Source organism: Sinocyclocheilus anshuiensis, unplaced genomic scaffold (genome assembly GCF_001515605.1).
Source record: "Sinocyclocheilus anshuiensis isolate Anshui unplaced genomic scaffold, SAMN03320099.WGS_v1.1 scaffold653, whole genome shotgun sequence".
Taxonomy (NCBI): Eukaryota; Metazoa; Chordata; class Actinopteri; order Cypriniformes; family Cyprinidae; genus Sinocyclocheilus; species Sinocyclocheilus anshuiensis.
In genome coordinates, this window is record NW_015540902.1 from 318,916 (window position 1) to 335,682 (window position 16,767).

Here is a 16,767-nt window from a genome sequence, read left to right on the forward strand (position 1 = left end):
GTGAGAGAGAGAGAGAGGGGGTCACATCACAGTGGAGTCAGCTGTCTTAACCGTGGCTTGTGTACTGCACACATACCAGCTTCATACCTGTGTCTGTCGAACGACTCTGTTCCCCTTTCGGGCTCTGTCTTTACATTTATTTTGAAAGATGAAGCTCGCGATTATGGTAAGGGGCATTACATTTCCGACGAGTGCTTGCGGTGTTCGGCCAATCACAATGCACTGGGTCAGCTGGCCAATCAGAGCAGACTGCGCTTGTCGGAAGGAGGGACTTTGTAGAAAACGAAGCGTTTGAGAGAGGCGGGGCATAGAGGACCTACAATAATGTACAGTATTTGAAAAATAATGTGTTTTTTGAACATTAAAGCATGTCAACATATTCTGTTACACCAAATACACAAAATAATGATCTTTAAAAAAGCATCATATGACCCCTTTAATTTTTTCCGTGTGTTTTGGTTGTGGTCACGAGTCCATGACCACGAGGTCATTCATAAATGTATCTATTCTTGATTACATGGTGTTCGAGGATGTGGGAATCGACACAGACATTAAAAATATTATGAAAAAATTTATTGCACGAGTTAAGCAATCCATTAAATACAATTTTTGTTTTGTGGCTTTTAATTCAGTGTAATCCAGTGTTATCTAGTGTAGTCTACTCTTAAAAGTTGACAAAACTTTTATTAAATATACGTTACGCATTTTTACAGTCTCTTTCGGGAAAAAGGACCAAAAATATTATTGACTCATATCATGCACTCGTGGGCATGTCCAATTTTTGTCCAAACAAAATGCTTTCCAGAATATAATTTTCACAACAACTAGTAGCAAATGATGGTTCACTGCTGTGACGTTAAAACATGATTTGAAATGAAAATCCACCCCATCTATATTCTAACATCTATTTAACGTATTATTGATCTTATTGTGAGCCATTAATCTATGCATATGTGTTTTGTTTAGTTTTTTTGACCTCATAATAATCAAAATATCATAAATCGTTCTTCTGGTGTAATTACTTTTCTCTGGAGACTTATGCATGTCTTCAGGGCCGTTTCTAGCCAATTTGACGCATTAGGCGAAATCTCTATTGCCCCTCCCCCCAAATTATATATATATATATATATATATATATATATATATCCGTGCCACTCTTTATCACAACCCTGCTAAAAGTGCCAGTACGTGCACTCATTGGCGCCCCTTCAGCTGGTGGCGCCCTAGGCGACCGCCTAGCTCGCCTATGCCTAGAAACGGCCCTGCATGTCTTCCCCAACCATTTAGTCCACTTAAACCATCCCACTGCAAGCTAGAATTCACCTGCTTGCATTATAGAGTACAATGCACACATCTCAAAATCCAATCAACAGCCAATGAATAGAATTCAGTCCCTGCCTTAGAATTTTTCTTTTTCGATAATTTGTTTCACTCGAATGTACATCACAATACGGAAGAAAATATCTGTTGCTACCTCTGTTTCATCACGACTAAGACTGTTGGTTCTTATATTAAAAAAGTGAGGAGGAGCCCTTTAATACATTCTGTTCTAGCTTTGTGTTTTATTAATAAACTACACAGAGGAACAAAAGCTATGCGTCTTCAAGTCTAATGTCATCAAGGAATGTTCAATACTATATCCATATTGTAGCTGTAGGGAACATTACAGATTCACATGGATTTTCAGTTCTACTATATCTTTTTATCTGCATGAAGAAAATGTTATGTTTTTTTTCTCAGCTCCTGTGCAGTCTTATCAGCCCTTCTCTCCTGGGCAGCCCGGATGGATCTGCAGCCAGAATGAGGAGCTAGAACCCGTTGAAGAGATCCAGCAGGACCAAAGCCAGAGGATCGGTGAACAACACCCGTTCATAAAACCGGAAAAGCCCGAATACTCTGTCGATGTTTACAGGCAATCCGTAGCTTTGCCATCAAAAGCCACCTATGACGAGGGCTCACACATGTGCGCTGATCACACCAACACAAATCCTATTGAGGATGAAATGACAAACTGTCATTTCTCATCTAAAATCAAAGTTGAATTCATGAACTCCAGCTTGTGTTCAGGCGATGCAGTGGGAAGCACTGAAGATGCATATCAGAGCTGGTCGCCACACAGCCCAGATTTGCCTTTAGGGACATCGGATATCTACAGAGCACAGCACCCAAACCAGCCAACATACGCTGACAGCGAAGCTCCTGCCACAGTATCTCAGCATAACAGCTCATCTCATGATGCCAATCACGTTTCATATCACAACATATTATGTACAAACAGGGCTTACTGTAGCAGTAAATGCTGTGAAATGCAAAAGAGGACAATAGCAAAATCAAGCCCTGTGTGGAAGTATTTCTCTCTAAAAGAGGGAGACTGTAGCAAAGCAGTGTGCCTTATGTGTAGGGCCGTCATATCTCGTGGTCGCAAAGAATACACAACGTCGGCTCTTCTAAAGCACCTTCGGATGAAACATGGTAAATGTTGACGTTATAATTTGTCATCTGATTTTATATATGCGCATATATGTACAGTCTTTTCTGTTCAACTGTATGTGTATATATATATATATATATATATATATATGCTGTTGTACAGTATTTTCTGTTCAACTACTTTTATGGTGCTTAAATAATAAGATAAATATGAGGAAAGCCAGACATTATCTTTGTGTTATTCCTGCAGGAAATGCGCTAATCTTTGGCAGTGCTAAGAAGAGACGAATGAAAGAGATTACGAGAAAGACTGTGTGAAAACCACTAAACCACTTTCGGTCAGTGTGGACACTGGCTTTTGTGCATCATGGCCAACCTTTGAGTGTTTTCAAACGAATTGAAAAATCTACATCATACAGAGTGGGTTGAGATAGGGCAGTCAGAAATTTATGCACACAATAATCATCCAAGCTTTTTGATTATGGTTACAGACGAATGGGGGGAAGTTGTGGCCTAATGGTTAGAGAGTCGGACTCGTAACCCAAAGGTTGTAGGTTCGCGTCTCGTACCGGCAGGGATTGTCGGTGGGGGGAGGGAATGTACAGCGCTCTCTCCCACCTTCAATACCACGACTGAGGTGCCCTTGAGCAAGTGTTCACTGCTGTGTGTGTGCACTTTGGATGGGATAAATGCAGAGCACTAATTCCGAAATGGGTCACCATACTTGGCCACATGTCACTTTTATAGAATCGTACTGTTTGGAAAAAACGTCACAATCTTTAGCTTGTAAGTAACTTCATCATCGTATTGTCTAAAAAAATAACAGGATGTACATACTAGCTAGGGCATGAATAATATCAAAGAAAACTGTAATACAAAAGAGATTTAATCATTTTACAGACATTTACAGAATATTTTACCACCCCTGAAATGTAAAATGTTTTGAACTTGATTTGTCTTTTATACTCATTTTTGCAATAAATGAATCCTGGTTTAACAGCATGTTGAGAATTTTGTTTGTTGTTGTTTCAGTGTGAGCCACCTAAAAAATTTTGTGTTAGTTGTTCAACTTAAAAATCTTGTATTTATAGACATAGGAACATGAATAAAGGAGGTTTATGTAGGTGTAAACAAAGCTCAAGCATTGTATTTTTGCCCCTTTCTGCCCAGAGTTGAGTTAAAAAAAAAAAAAGATTCTGTAAGTCATAATGAGAAACTTTCTCGTAATAATGACTTAGTTTCTTATTATGAGATGTGAAGTTGTTATGAGAAAGTTTCTCATTATGAGATTATACTAAGTCATAATTATATATACCGGTACTTACAACATTAACCCTTGTGTTGTGTTCAGAACCCTATCACACTAACGAGGTTACAGAGCAAAAAGGACCAAAAAGGAATATTACGAAGCTATGAGAATACATTTTGTACGCAAAGAAAACAAATAACGACTTTATTCAACAATTTGTCTGCTCCACGTCACCCTGGTGCCATTTTGGAGAATATCCACTGAACGCAAACAGCGTATGCTATCAAGGTGAAAAATCTCCCCCAGAAAAGTATGAAAATGATCAGAAATTTTTTTTAGAAGTAGTTGTACCCTTTGTGAACGAAGTCACAAAATTTCAGTCCAATGCGATAACATTAACTAGTATTTTCAGGAAAAATAAATTTTTTTCAGAGCAAAAAGGACCCGAACACCACATGAGGGTTAACTGAATTATGAGACATATGGATAAGTCATCATAATTCATAATTATACTAAGCTATTATGAGAATTTCTCTCGATGTGAAATGTTAAGTCATAATTATGAGAAAGTCTCATTATGACTAACAGAATCATGTTGTTTTCACACAACTGGGAAGTACAAAGAAGTACTGGGACATGTGTCAGACAGGCAGACATTTGCATAGAATACAAAGTAACAAAGCTAATTAAAATTAGTCATAACGTAAATAGGAAGGAATATATTATATTTACAAAATTAAGTATAACTAAATGCCACACTTCACACTATAAGCAAACACAATACAGGTCTATGTAATATTTATTAGAAAAAGAAACATTAATTAGATGTGCCAAATATGGACAAGGAAGGAAGGAATTAAACTTGTAAGAGAATTATAAGCTTCTGGAATTACAAAATTCACTTTGTGCTGTATTTTTAAATATTGGGTCTGAAACTGGTAGAACAATAAAGGCGATAATGACTGTGGTGTTATAATGCACCTGTCTTATGGAGGACCAAACCTGCAGAAATAATAAATAAATAAATAACAGGAAAATAAAGAAATAAATTACTTGATAAAAACAAATATAGTTCATTTGTAATAAAATTTAATCTTGAATTTATTTTATGACCTTTTTCCTATATGTATTATTTTCTGTATTTATTTTTACATTTATTTTTATTCTTTTTAAGTTTTATTTACTTATCTTATAATTTTAATTTCTGCAGGTTTGGTCCTCCATACTGTCTAGTTGGTTTGCAACCGGCCAATAAATCAACAGAAGAAGAAGAAGTGATAGTTCTTTCCTTACCTTCTAATCCACTCCTCTCCTTTGGTAGGCGCTGAATCGGTTTATTTCTGTGGTTAAAGAGCAGTGTTGCCAGGTCCCCGGTTTTACCGCCGAATAATTGGATAATTGGTCTACTTTAACACTGTTGCCGCGGGTTGTTTTTCATGTCCGCGGTTTGAAGCGACCCCAAAACGTGGTATTTAGCCCCTGGAATGCGCATTTTACCAGGGGAACCCCGCCACAAAAAAAGAACAACCGTGTATTTTACCCCTAGGAATGCGATTGGGTTAGTTTTAAGTAGCAATTGGGAGGGGTTTTGTTGTGAAAACCTGGCAACCCTGTTAGAGGAACATATACATGGTCATATGACCGCACAGGGACGAGTGTTTACATTCTGCCTTACTGTACGACGAATATAAAATAACTGCATTTACTGCGAGCTAACAGCAAAATGACAAAGTTGCAGGTCATCAACACGTTTCTGACGGAGCGCTTAATGGCGACGCTCAATGAAATCATGGACATGATCGGCGGGACTGTCCTGCAGTATGAAAAAGAGCTGGACAGCGTGCAGAAGGACAACGAGTATCTGAAGAAGAGACTGAAGGAGATCGAGAAAATCGTCGAGTCAAACGGTACATCGACCCTTAATAGAAAATAATGCGTTCTGCCGAAGTCAGACGTAATTTACAGCCGTTATTTACGCATATTACCGTGGAAACCATGGTTTCCGCCGAAATAACATGGTTATAACAGTAAAAATACAGCCACCTCTGTTATGAAAAAGTTAAACACAATGGCAGAAAAACTCTAAAAGCTTTTTGTAGGAGATAAATGTATTATAGTTTTACAGGCAGGTATTTAATTTGTTGTAAGGGAAGTTCTACATGTATATAGGATTATAAACTAATAAACAAATATTTAATATAGATAATGTTTATTATATTTTGTAATGTTTAAAAAGTAATATTTATAAACCAGTAACTCATGTCAAATTAATCACGTACATCAATTTGATACACAGTCTGTATAAATGATCAGATTAGACACACCTTCTCACTCTTTTTTTATTACTATTTCCTTTGTCAGAATAACAGTAAAGTCTTCAAAACTATGAATTAACACAAAGGAAAGTATGAAAATGATGTACTGATTAAAATGAGAAACAAACCAAAACAATTTTACTTTTACTTAAACAGTATTGAGTTTCCATGAATGTCGGTCACTTGTTCCTTCACGGTCTGGTCCAATTTATCCTTTAAAAAAATTATCATTTACATGTTTAAATGTTTGTAATGTTTAAGATATTTCATGTAGGGAACAGGGAATATTACATACAGACCTATGTCTATGCCACTTTTCAGGATTCTCCTAGGTAGCCAATATGTTACTTTTAGGCCATGCTTTATGTTTATAGCTACAGGAATACAGGAATTTTATAGGAATCTCCTATAAAATTGGACACTCACTGCTTATAATAAAATAGAATCCTTATTTATTTGGGTGTAATTAAAGCCCCAAACCAACCCATGTCTATAAATGTTTTACTTTAAGGGCCAGTTATGAAAATATTTGAACCCTAAACCATTGGCTGTAAGGCTTTAATACACTACACTGACTTTTATAATTGGTTAGAAACAGATTGCCGATTTAAAAACTGGGCATAATACACTTTCTAATACACAAGTCTTTTCGAACACAATAAACTCACATAGAAACTTTTGCCTTGTTGCTAGGAGGCACATAACAAAGGAAAACAATGTGTTCTAAAATCAGCCTAAAGGCTGGAATACACTACATGACTTTTCCCCCGATTTACAGTTTCGAGTTGACAGATTCCACAGAAAATCACGTAGTGTATGATGGTCACAGACTCACAGACGATTTTTTAGCTTCAGACTATGATTCCATCCAGTTGGAGGATATCAAACATGTTTGATATTTTCAGCCGATTTTAGAATACATGTTTTAATTTTTCATGCATCTCCTAGCAACAAAGCGCACGTTTCTGCCTGAGTTTGTTGTGATTGGAACAACTCGAAAGTCTGGAAGTTTAGTGTATGATGGCCAGTTTTCCTTTATGAATATTTACAAAGTCGTATAAAGTGTATAATGACTAGTGTTTTAGAATCTATTCAGATTTTAAGTCATGTAGTGTATTCCAGCCTTAAAATATCTTGTTTAATATCCTCTGACTGTATTTAATCAAAGATAAAAAAAATTTAAAAAAGGAGTCTGTGAACACCATACACTACACAAGTTTCTGTGAAGTCTGACTTTCGGCAACAAAAATATTGCCAAAACTTGTGTAGTATATTCCAGTCTTAAGTAGGAGTTAGAGTTACTATTTTTTTTCACCCGATCTCATCACACCTTTCTCCTTTTTCAGATCCAGCCATTTCAAACCCTGCGCCATCATCACCACCACCACATCTAAAATGGACTTCTAGCATTGAAACTGAAACAATGGCTACAGAGATCTATCAGGATCAGAACCAGGTACAAAATGAACAGCTCACCAGCACGAAAGTAGAAGAGTTCTCCAACCATGCTCTTCTGGTGACTGAATCAGACATCGATATACCTTGTCCCCAGTTACCAAACACACTGGCTCACACAGATAAGGACTTTGAAGCATTCACTTTAAACGAATTTCCTTGTGGTGTAAAAACAGAGCCTTTTGAAAATCTTGATTCACAGTCTACCAATGCTAACATATCCGTCTACAGTCCATTACCTCATTGCACTGCTCAGTTACCATCTACTACTGATATTAACCACAAGTCTGATCCTAAAGTGTTCAGTGTATTGAATTGCACTGATCTAGAATCAGCTAAATGTACGAAGCCAAAGCCTAAAACCTTGCAAGTATCCGTCAGTAAAATAAGCCAAAATGTGTTAAAGACCACTTGTCCTGAATCAGGCGTAGCTCATGTCAACTACAACACCGCTCATCAATACACAGACTCAAGATCAGTCAGGAACGACACTATTAGCGGCAACGGTCATCTCGGTATAGCTAACGTTGCGGTCAACCCCCTACGTCACGCGGCATTCAGGCAGGGTAGGGGAAGAGGACGGGGACGAGGAAGAGTCAAAGGTCCTGGGACGCACATATGCCCACAGTGTGGAAAACTATTCCCGCATCATTCACGGCTAAAGGTGCACATGCTCATTCATACAGGGGAGAAGCCGTATGCTTGTGCTCAGTGTGGGAAACGCTTCAACAACGACGGGACTCTGAGGAACCACAGCCGCGTGCATCTGCAGCTTCGTCTGTTTGACTGTCCTGTGTGTGCGCGTAGCTTTAAGGATGCCTACACCTGTCGAAATCACATGCGTGTTCATAATAGGCGAGGCAATGGTGTTTCTGCCTCAGCAGCCAAATTAAACAGAACTTAAGCTACAGGAGAGACTCATGGGAAGGTTTCCCTAGTGATCGTGACATGTGCAGTCGCAGTTTTCCTGCTCCTGATTACTATCAGCAGTGCTAGATAATAGAGACATGTAAAATGTGCCATGTTGTGGGCAGGAATGAGAGACGCTGAACAATATAATAAGTCACATGTTGATCTTCATGTCCTCAGAAAACCTTTCGAGTATAGTGTTTGATGATGTTGTTGAAATTCATTTCATGTTCCTGTCATGTCCCCTGCCATCACACCAGTAGGAGGCAACAAACAAGTGCCAGTATTGCCAGCTGTTTTCTGTTGCTTTTAGTACAGTGGGTACGGAAAGTATTCAGACCCCCTTAAATTTTTCACTCTTTGTTATATTTTAAATCGTTTGATTAGAGATTTGACAGAGTGTTTACTCTTTTGGCTTTCTCTATCATCTGCAGACGAAGGTCTATAAGACCTATTAAACAATGTGCAAAACATCATATTTGAATGAAACCTTCTAAAAAAGTTGTTCCAACTCTAGTCCACCCGAGAATGGAATAGAGAACCCGAGCTCTTTCTTCTGTGGAACATAAAGAAGAAGAATTTTGAAGATTTTTGGTAATCAAACAGTTTCCATTCCCATTGACTTCCACTGTTTTTTTTTTTATCCATAAAATGAAAGTCAATGTGAACCGAAGCTGTTTGTTTACCAGCATTCTTCAGAATATCTTCCTTTACATTCCACAGAAGAAAGACACAAGTTTGTCGTAAGTCATAAGTTTGAAATGAAATCATTTTCATTTTTCACTTTGAACATCTGAACAAGTGGATCAAGATCTTCAGGTTCACTTGAACATTTCAGGCAGTGTTTAACTAAACCATACAGGAGGGTGATCAGTATATGTGACCCTGGACCACAACATCTTAAGTCGCACGGGTATATTTGTAGCAATAGCCAAAAATACATTTTATGGGTCAAAATTATCGATTTTTCTTTTATGCCAAAAATCATTAGGATATTAAGTAAAGATCATGTTCCATGAAGATATTTTGTAAATTTCCTACGGTAAATATATCAAAAATGTATTATCATTAGTAATATGCATTGCTAAGTACTTCATTTGGACAACTTTAAAGGTGATTTTCTCAGTATTTAGATTTTTTTGCACCCTCAGATTCCATATTTTCAAATAGTTGTATCTCGGACAAATATTGTCCTATCCTAACAAACCATACATCAATGGAAAGCTTATTTATTCAGATGATGTATAAATCTCAATTGCAAAAAATGTATCCTTATGACTGGTTTTGTGGTCCTGTGTCACAGCTTAAGGTTTATATAATGTAAAAAAAAATTAAATTCAAATGGTTTCTACTAGATCCCACTAGGTGGCGATGTTGAGCAATTTTAGAATAAGACAAACCATTTCAAGTTTAGTGTAGTTACTTCCTAACTATGTCATCTGATTTGTTGAACCAGAGCCTGGGGAAAAGGTTCACCCTTTTGCTGAAAGTTTTCACGTAAGAGATATGGATAAAGTTTTATCCATTACAAAAGTTTTAAGGCAGTGTTTCTCAAACTTTTTTACTCTAAGGCCCCCACTGTCTACAACAATGTCTAAAAAGTTTATGGAAAACACTGGTTGAGTACCACTGCTTTGAGGGCTTGTTTTACTGATTATGATTTTAAATAGAAATTCTGTCATCATTCACCTACACTTATGTTGTTCCAAACCTGTGTGACTGACTTTCTTTTGTGGTAAGGTAAGGTAAAATTTGCAGTGAATGTTTTGGACTGTTCTTTAATATAGCAAATGAGATGTATATGATCCTTTTATCACGTTCGTCTTTTTTGGAGCCTGACATCCCCTGATACCCATCCACTTTCACTGTATGGATGAGAGCAGCTTAGACATTCTGCTAAATATAAGAAAGAACATCATACAGGTTTGTGGGTGAGTAAATGATTTAAGAATTTAGGAATGCTGACATTTATGTGAACTAACTCTTTAAAAGTTACAATCAGTATGTAAAAAGTTACCATCAGTATGACTTGAGGTATAATCTTCATTTATTAGATAAAATACCTTTTAAGGCTAAGTGTTTCTTAACAAGGTGGGGACTTAGGAAACTTTTAAGGGGGCCTCAGATGGCTTAAAATTATTTTAAACAAGTCAAAACAAGCATTAAAATGAGCCAAAACAACTAAAAATCAAGATATTTCTTAATTACATTCACCCCCTCAACACCCATTCTCTCTTAAGGAAAAACAAATAAACAAACAATAAAAAAAACTTATCCTAATTTTTAAAGTTTGATTTGCAGACCTGAAAATGACATGTAAATTAATAAAACCTTATAACTCAATGAGGATTTTTATAATAAATAAATGAAAACTTTATATAAAGACATTTTTAGTTATGCCAAGATCTAAAATACCTTATAATATAGAAATTGTGCGAGTAAAAAACATATAATCAAACTCATCTCCAATACCTGAAATGGTTATGGTCAGATAAGGGAGACATCCAAAATGTTTACTGCTGGGGTGCATGATGATAGTGGCAATGCCCCGGGCCAGATACAGTGACACTGACACATTTACCTCACTGTGGTGTGCTGTTAAGTGGCTGTCTAATTACCATTTACTCATTGAACATATAATCAACCAGATGCATCTTGAAGAACCACAGAATCAGAGCAGTGGTTTTTCACAGTAGGAAAGGCTAATATTATCTTGGTTTGGAATCCCATTTAGAGAGTATCTTATTGCTTATTGGTGTAAAGATACCCAAATCCACAATTGCTAGAACAACGCCACAATAACTCCCAGAATAAAGCCTTTGCAAATGTGATCATTCAGATGAAGTGTGCTTATATGTTGGTGGTGTGCCATGATAGATGTTCTGCTTGCCGGAGCGATTACGAATCGTAATTCTTAAAGGGGTCATATGATGCGATTTCAAGTTTTCCTTTCTCTTTGGAGTGTTACAAGCTGTTCTTGAATAGATAAGATAGATCCCTAAAGTTGCAAAGTTGCAAAGACTAAAGTCTCAAACCCAAAGAGATATTCTTTATGAAAGTTAAGACTCGTACACGCCCTCCTAAAACGCCTCGTTTAAACACACCCCCACATGTCTACATCACTGTGTAGGAAGATTTGCATAATACCGCCAAATGTTCACGCAAAGAAAGAAGGCGTAACTTTATTGTTGCTGCCAACACCGCCGTCATGTTTTGAAGATGCTGTGTGTTTTGTTGAGAAAGCAAAAATACTTTGTTTGGCCTTCCAAAAGAGGACACAACGAGAAATCAGTAGTTAAGTTGTATTTACAACACTGTTCCAGAACAGTTCAACCCAAATATCCAGATGTGTGCAGCACATTTTATGGAGGACTGTTTCCTGATCCTGGGAGAGTAGACTACAATTCCGGTTGATCTTACTCACAGACTGTAAGTACGTTTTCATATTTAAAGAATTTACCACTGATGATTCAAACGTGAGTTTTGAGCAGTGTAGAGTAGCACTTGTTGTTTGTCATTTCTCCGATCACAAATGCAATGCGCAATGTGTAAAAAGACAGTATAAGTCATTATAATCCGTAATTATGTCCCCACTGGATGCAACAAATGCCTAGTTTGTAATGGGGTTTATTGGTTTTGTCTCGTCGCGCCGGGACACGACAACATAATGTTCTTTTTAGCAACATCATATGACCCCTTTAAGACGTTTCTAAGCTTGCTTCAAGAGGATGCAAGGAAATGATGCACATCTTTAAAGAGCAATGCATTTCAAATGTATTTCCAATTTGTACATAATCACTTCATATAAATGTAAACCACAAAGCCTCAAGAATACTGCACTTTTTTGGTACAAAACAACCAGACGACACACACACGCGTACGCATGCAGACGCACTCCAGATAGTCCTAGTATATGGCACATATAAACATTTGATTCCAAAAATATATCAAGTAATTAACATATGCGATATCAAATTGTAGCATGTCCATAAAACCCCTTTTTAAAGAAAAGTAACAACTGGAAATTGAAAACCGCCAAATTTGAGACCTTGGAAAACACAGCTGGTGCAAAGTAAAAAATGTAAACATTGCATCATGCTACAAAATTGATAGTCTATTTGTTAGCAGCACACATAAACCTGCACCTGATGAAATTGTATTCGTTTTAAATATGATTGACAACATTGAGAGGGCAAGCCCTTAAAGACATTCCCATGTTGTCATGGCGATAGCATGTGTATATCATTTTGATGCATTTATGGCAGGCAGTTTACATGCACCCCGTATTTTGTTAACGATGTGCTGTCTGCAAGCATTACGAAAGCACTGGACATTGAAATACATTGTAATCAGTTAGTCAAAAAAGAGAATTGTGCTACACAAGATTTCATAAGAGTAAAATACACTTCAACGTTACAAAATGTGTAGAAAACGTGCAGCAATGAGCGTGAGAGAGAGAGTGAGAGAAGTGGGTGAAAGGGGCGGGGACTCACTTTGAGTGACACCAAGTCAGAAGACAACTGGTGGCCCATCCTCCACTTCCCTTTTAAACAGCACTAAGTGTGTAATTTACTTCCAACATCCTGGCCCCTAGTTAGCTCATATAATTATCTCCATGTCCACCTCATATCAATCAAATCAATTAACCTATCATGACTGATTTCCTCGTTCCTGGCAGGATTCTTCCTCAATCATGGCAGGTGGTCTGAGGCAGCTCATTGGTCAGAATGTGCCAGCGCTCCACCCTTTGACCCTTGTTCCTCAAGCAGTCCATCCAGTGACGAAGTGCATCTCCTTGGACATGACAGCTCAGGCACACGCCACCTGCCATTCAAGAGTATATTTTGAGTTGTGTAACTACATAAGTCTTAATATCAAGCTGTGTTCTGAATGAAAAACTACTGCTTACTGACTACTGCATAGTATATACTGAATACTGCCTCTTTAAAAATGGTATATGAAACAGAACATTATGCAGTCATTAACATTTCAAACAGTTGTGCATGTTTAAATCAGCAAATGTATGGTATGCAGTAATTATCTTGAAAATATTGCATATCATATGGGATGCACGTCTTATCAGTACCATATCAGCTGATAATAGAGATTTTTTACATTTATGAAATATAAGTCAGCTTATTTTCAGATATTTAATGTTACATGCTCATTCTCCCTATATTTGCATTTAGATTACCTTTGCTGTCATGTTTAATCTTTCAAAATAAAAAAATAATTTAATATCACAATCTCAGTGACTATTAAATTTCATACTTTAGATTATAATGTGCACTTAATGTGCACAAGTAATTTATTACACTATAATAGGTTAAAATGTATTGATTTCCATTTAGCATGAAATTCTTAAGCCATAACATGAAAATAAATATAATTTTATTAGTATTGGACACAATTTTAACATTGTTGCATCCTTGCTGATTTTTTGTAAAAATGTCTTTAATCTTGGCTTCAAAATGCCTTTTAATCTTTAATCTTATCAAATTATGAATCAAGAACAAGATGTTAAAATGACAACAAGTTTGACTTCTGCTCTATTCATTACATCTAGTGTAATGCATTGTGGGATATAGTATTTGACACAGAGTGCTCTCTTTAATAATGCATATTTTAGCAACTGCGTAGGTCATCTGGGGTATTCCCTTCATATAGAAAATTAGCATGCTGTGCATAGTATATAGACTATATACTTCAGAAATAGCATGATATGATAGTATGCTATTACAAACACAGCCCATGTTGGTACAGCCCTTATTCTTCAAAAGCACATATAATAAAGATAATACATTTAATTTGGCAGGGTAATCCAATTAATTTCTAGATGTATCCCAATTAAGAATTTTTATCATGCCTAATTTTTAAGCATGATTAATCAAATGTTCATTTATTGTCAACAAAAGTTTCCAATCAAGGAAATTTCTATTATTACGCAACTCTTTGGAATATGTGATTCTGATTCAATTGCAGCATTCAAATATTTCCTAATATCCATTGTCATACATGGTAGTGTTGTGTGTCAGACTGCTACTTAAAATTGACGGTCACTTTGCTATTTGTACATTGTATTGGATTGCTTTGTTCCTATCTGAAGGTTTAAGATAACACAGATAAAATAATTTCAATTCGTATCAGTATTGTATGCCCACATACATATTTATTTGGTGAATAGCCATGCAATTAGTGGAATAATGCACAGTTAGGGGTCATTCACACAGAATGCACTTTTGCGTTAAAAAACGTGAGAAAAAAGTAGTAAAAAAATGGCAAGGATTCGAGACTGTAGTGCCTGTGTACAAAGATAAACAATGGAAACGCAGCGCATTACAACGCAAAAACATGTTGTGTGTAAACAGCCCCATAGTTGGTTGCATAAAACAGCTAATTAAAACAGATCATAATTGCATGCTCTCACCTATGAAATCGTTAGATCTTCCCAGATCATAGTCCCATACTGTGACCTCCAGTGTCTTATGGACCAGTTCAGATAGAGAGATCTCATAGAAAAACTCCTGTGGGTGGTAAAATATGACATGGATTATTGCAGCAGTTCAATAGTTTCATTGCATTATCAGAGTTTGAAGGACGGTGCCTCAGGTTCTCATTTGATCAACCCTTTGGCCAAAGCCCAAAATGTTATTTATTCATTGTCACTTTTGAGTTTCCCTCATTCATTTCAAAGGACATTTTTAAACACAGAAAGATCTCCTATGCATCATCCTGACAGCTCCGAAGCCACCTGGGGAATAATAAAAATATTAAACCCCATGGAAAGTTGCTTCAAAAACAAACTTCCAGAAACAAATGGCATTTGGTAGTTCAGTCAAACAGATGTTCCCGTCTGGGGCTTTCACACCCACTGACTGAAGCCTGGCATGTGCCTGAATAAAGGAAAGAAACATTTATGCAGTAGAAGGCAATACATTTTAAATAGAGGCTGCTTTCTGGGGTATCCGAGTTAAATCATGCTGGGATCACAGGGATGAAACCACTGGACCTTCCTCTTCTGACTTCTACCCATCCCTCTCCCCAGAGCCAAAGGCAGCCACACATGTTCAAACAGTTCATAAAAAAAGAAACTGGAGCATGTTCTAAATTTAATATGTTGAGGAGTGCTGTTGCTCCTGCCTCTTATTCCTCCCATTAATTTTCAGCACCCTCATGAACAGTTTTGATATGATATGATATGATATCATGGTTTTGCTGAGCGGGGCTCCTGTGGAGCAGGGGGCAGACCTGCTTTTAAGCACATAGTGGCGTGTGAGATTGGAGTGAGCAGCCTTCAGTCTGAGCCAAGGAGTAATTATATGGCCAATCTGGGTGTGTATTACTTCTGAGTGAATGGAAACACTTAGCCTTACTGGCGATCGCCTGCCACCCACATGACAGAGAGAGTGTGAGACAGACGGGAAGGAGGAGAGGGAGAAAAAGAGAAACGGAGGACATGACTGAAATTAGAAATGTGCAACATGGTGATGCAAGACAAAAGTGCGTTTAGGTGGAGGTCTTCTGGGAATGTGAAGTGAGCAAGGACGCAGCGCAAAGAAATATTGGACCAGACATCTCATTAACACTCAAGATGCTTGTGAGGCGCACGACACACATGTGCACGTGTAATGAAATGAGTGTGCCGCACTCCCTGGCACCGGCAGTTTGTCAAATACATCCATACCTCATTGAATTCTGGGTTAAGGGTCTTTTTAATCACTGCCGTTTTGTGTTTGGATTTCTTCTTCACATCTGGCTTCAGATATCTGGAAAGAGAAAGGCAGATGAAAGAACAAAGTGAGGGCCGTAGGTAGAGCAGGACAGTGGGAGAGCAGGAGATTAAAACAAGCGGCACCGCTGTCGCAAGCATACGAAATGGACTCCAGACACATTCGTACCAAGCTGTTTGCTTTTCGGCTTTTGCGGTGACGTCCCACAGGCTTCCATAAAAATTTGATTTGCTTTACGTACTGCTGTTAACTCTTACCCACCCTCCCCCAAGACACACAGTTAGAATATGGCTTTGATCCTGAGGAAAAGAGAGAATGTGTATGTGTGCGTTTGTGAAAGGAATGGAAGAGAGAGAGAGAGCGAGAGAGAGAGAGAGAGTAACTGGAAGGGACGTGAGTGTGGGTGGGGGTCCTGTCTGTTCTTATGCCATTTTGCCTGGGGAGGAAGAACTGTTTGGGAGCGTTTATTTTAATACATGATGTGAGAAAAATAATGAGAGATTAGAGGGGGCACAAATGAGAGAGTGAGAAGCAGAGACACATCAGAGGAAAGACGTAGGACATACAGAGATTTTTGTTAGCCTTATTATTGGCTACTATCCGTTTATTTTTCTCTCTCTTGTTTTACAGTTTCTCCTACTCGCTCTCCACCTCTGAGAACTGTTTATGGCACCTCCCT

General features: G+C 37.6%; 3 protein-coding genes across 3 annotated transcripts in view; 2 read left to right on the forward strand and 1 right to left on the reverse strand.

Annotated features, from left to right (window-relative positions):
* Positions 1-2,982, forward strand: part of LOC107689100 (uncharacterized) — a 3,944-nt gene extending 962 nt beyond the window's left edge. The window contains exons 2-3 of the mRNA XM_016487006.1: positions 1,741-2,472; positions 2,681-2,982. Coding sequence (XP_016342492.1) covers positions 1,741-2,472; positions 2,681-2,748 — 800 coding nt within the window. The 3' untranslated portion in view covers positions 2,749-2,982. The remainder of the gene's footprint in view (positions 1-1,740; positions 2,473-2,680) is intronic.
* A 1,959-nt stretch (positions 2,983-4,941) lies between these two features.
* LOC107689067 (zinc finger protein 836-like) lies at positions 4,942-8,667 on the forward strand. The gene is made up of 3 exons (XM_016486960.1): positions 4,942-4,953; positions 5,299-5,586; positions 7,341-8,667. Exons 2-3 carry the CDS (start codon positions 5,403-5,405, stop codon positions 8,351-8,353), a joined length of 1,197 nt encoding a protein of 398 aa, XP_016342446.1. The 5' UTR covers positions 4,942-4,953; positions 5,299-5,402; the 3' UTR covers positions 8,354-8,667.
* A 3,424-nt stretch (positions 8,668-12,091) lies between these two features.
* Positions 12,092-16,767, reverse strand: part of doc2a (double C2-like domains, alpha) — a 32,241-nt gene continuing 27,565 nt past the window's right edge. The window contains exons 10-11 of the mRNA XM_016486961.1: positions 14,786-14,882; positions 12,092-13,182 (exon numbers count right to left, since the gene is read on the reverse strand). Of these exons, the coding sequence (XP_016342447.1) occupies positions 13,046-13,182; positions 14,786-14,882 (234 nt within the window). The 3' untranslated portion in view covers positions 12,092-13,045. The remainder of the gene's footprint in view (positions 13,183-14,785; positions 14,883-16,767) is intronic.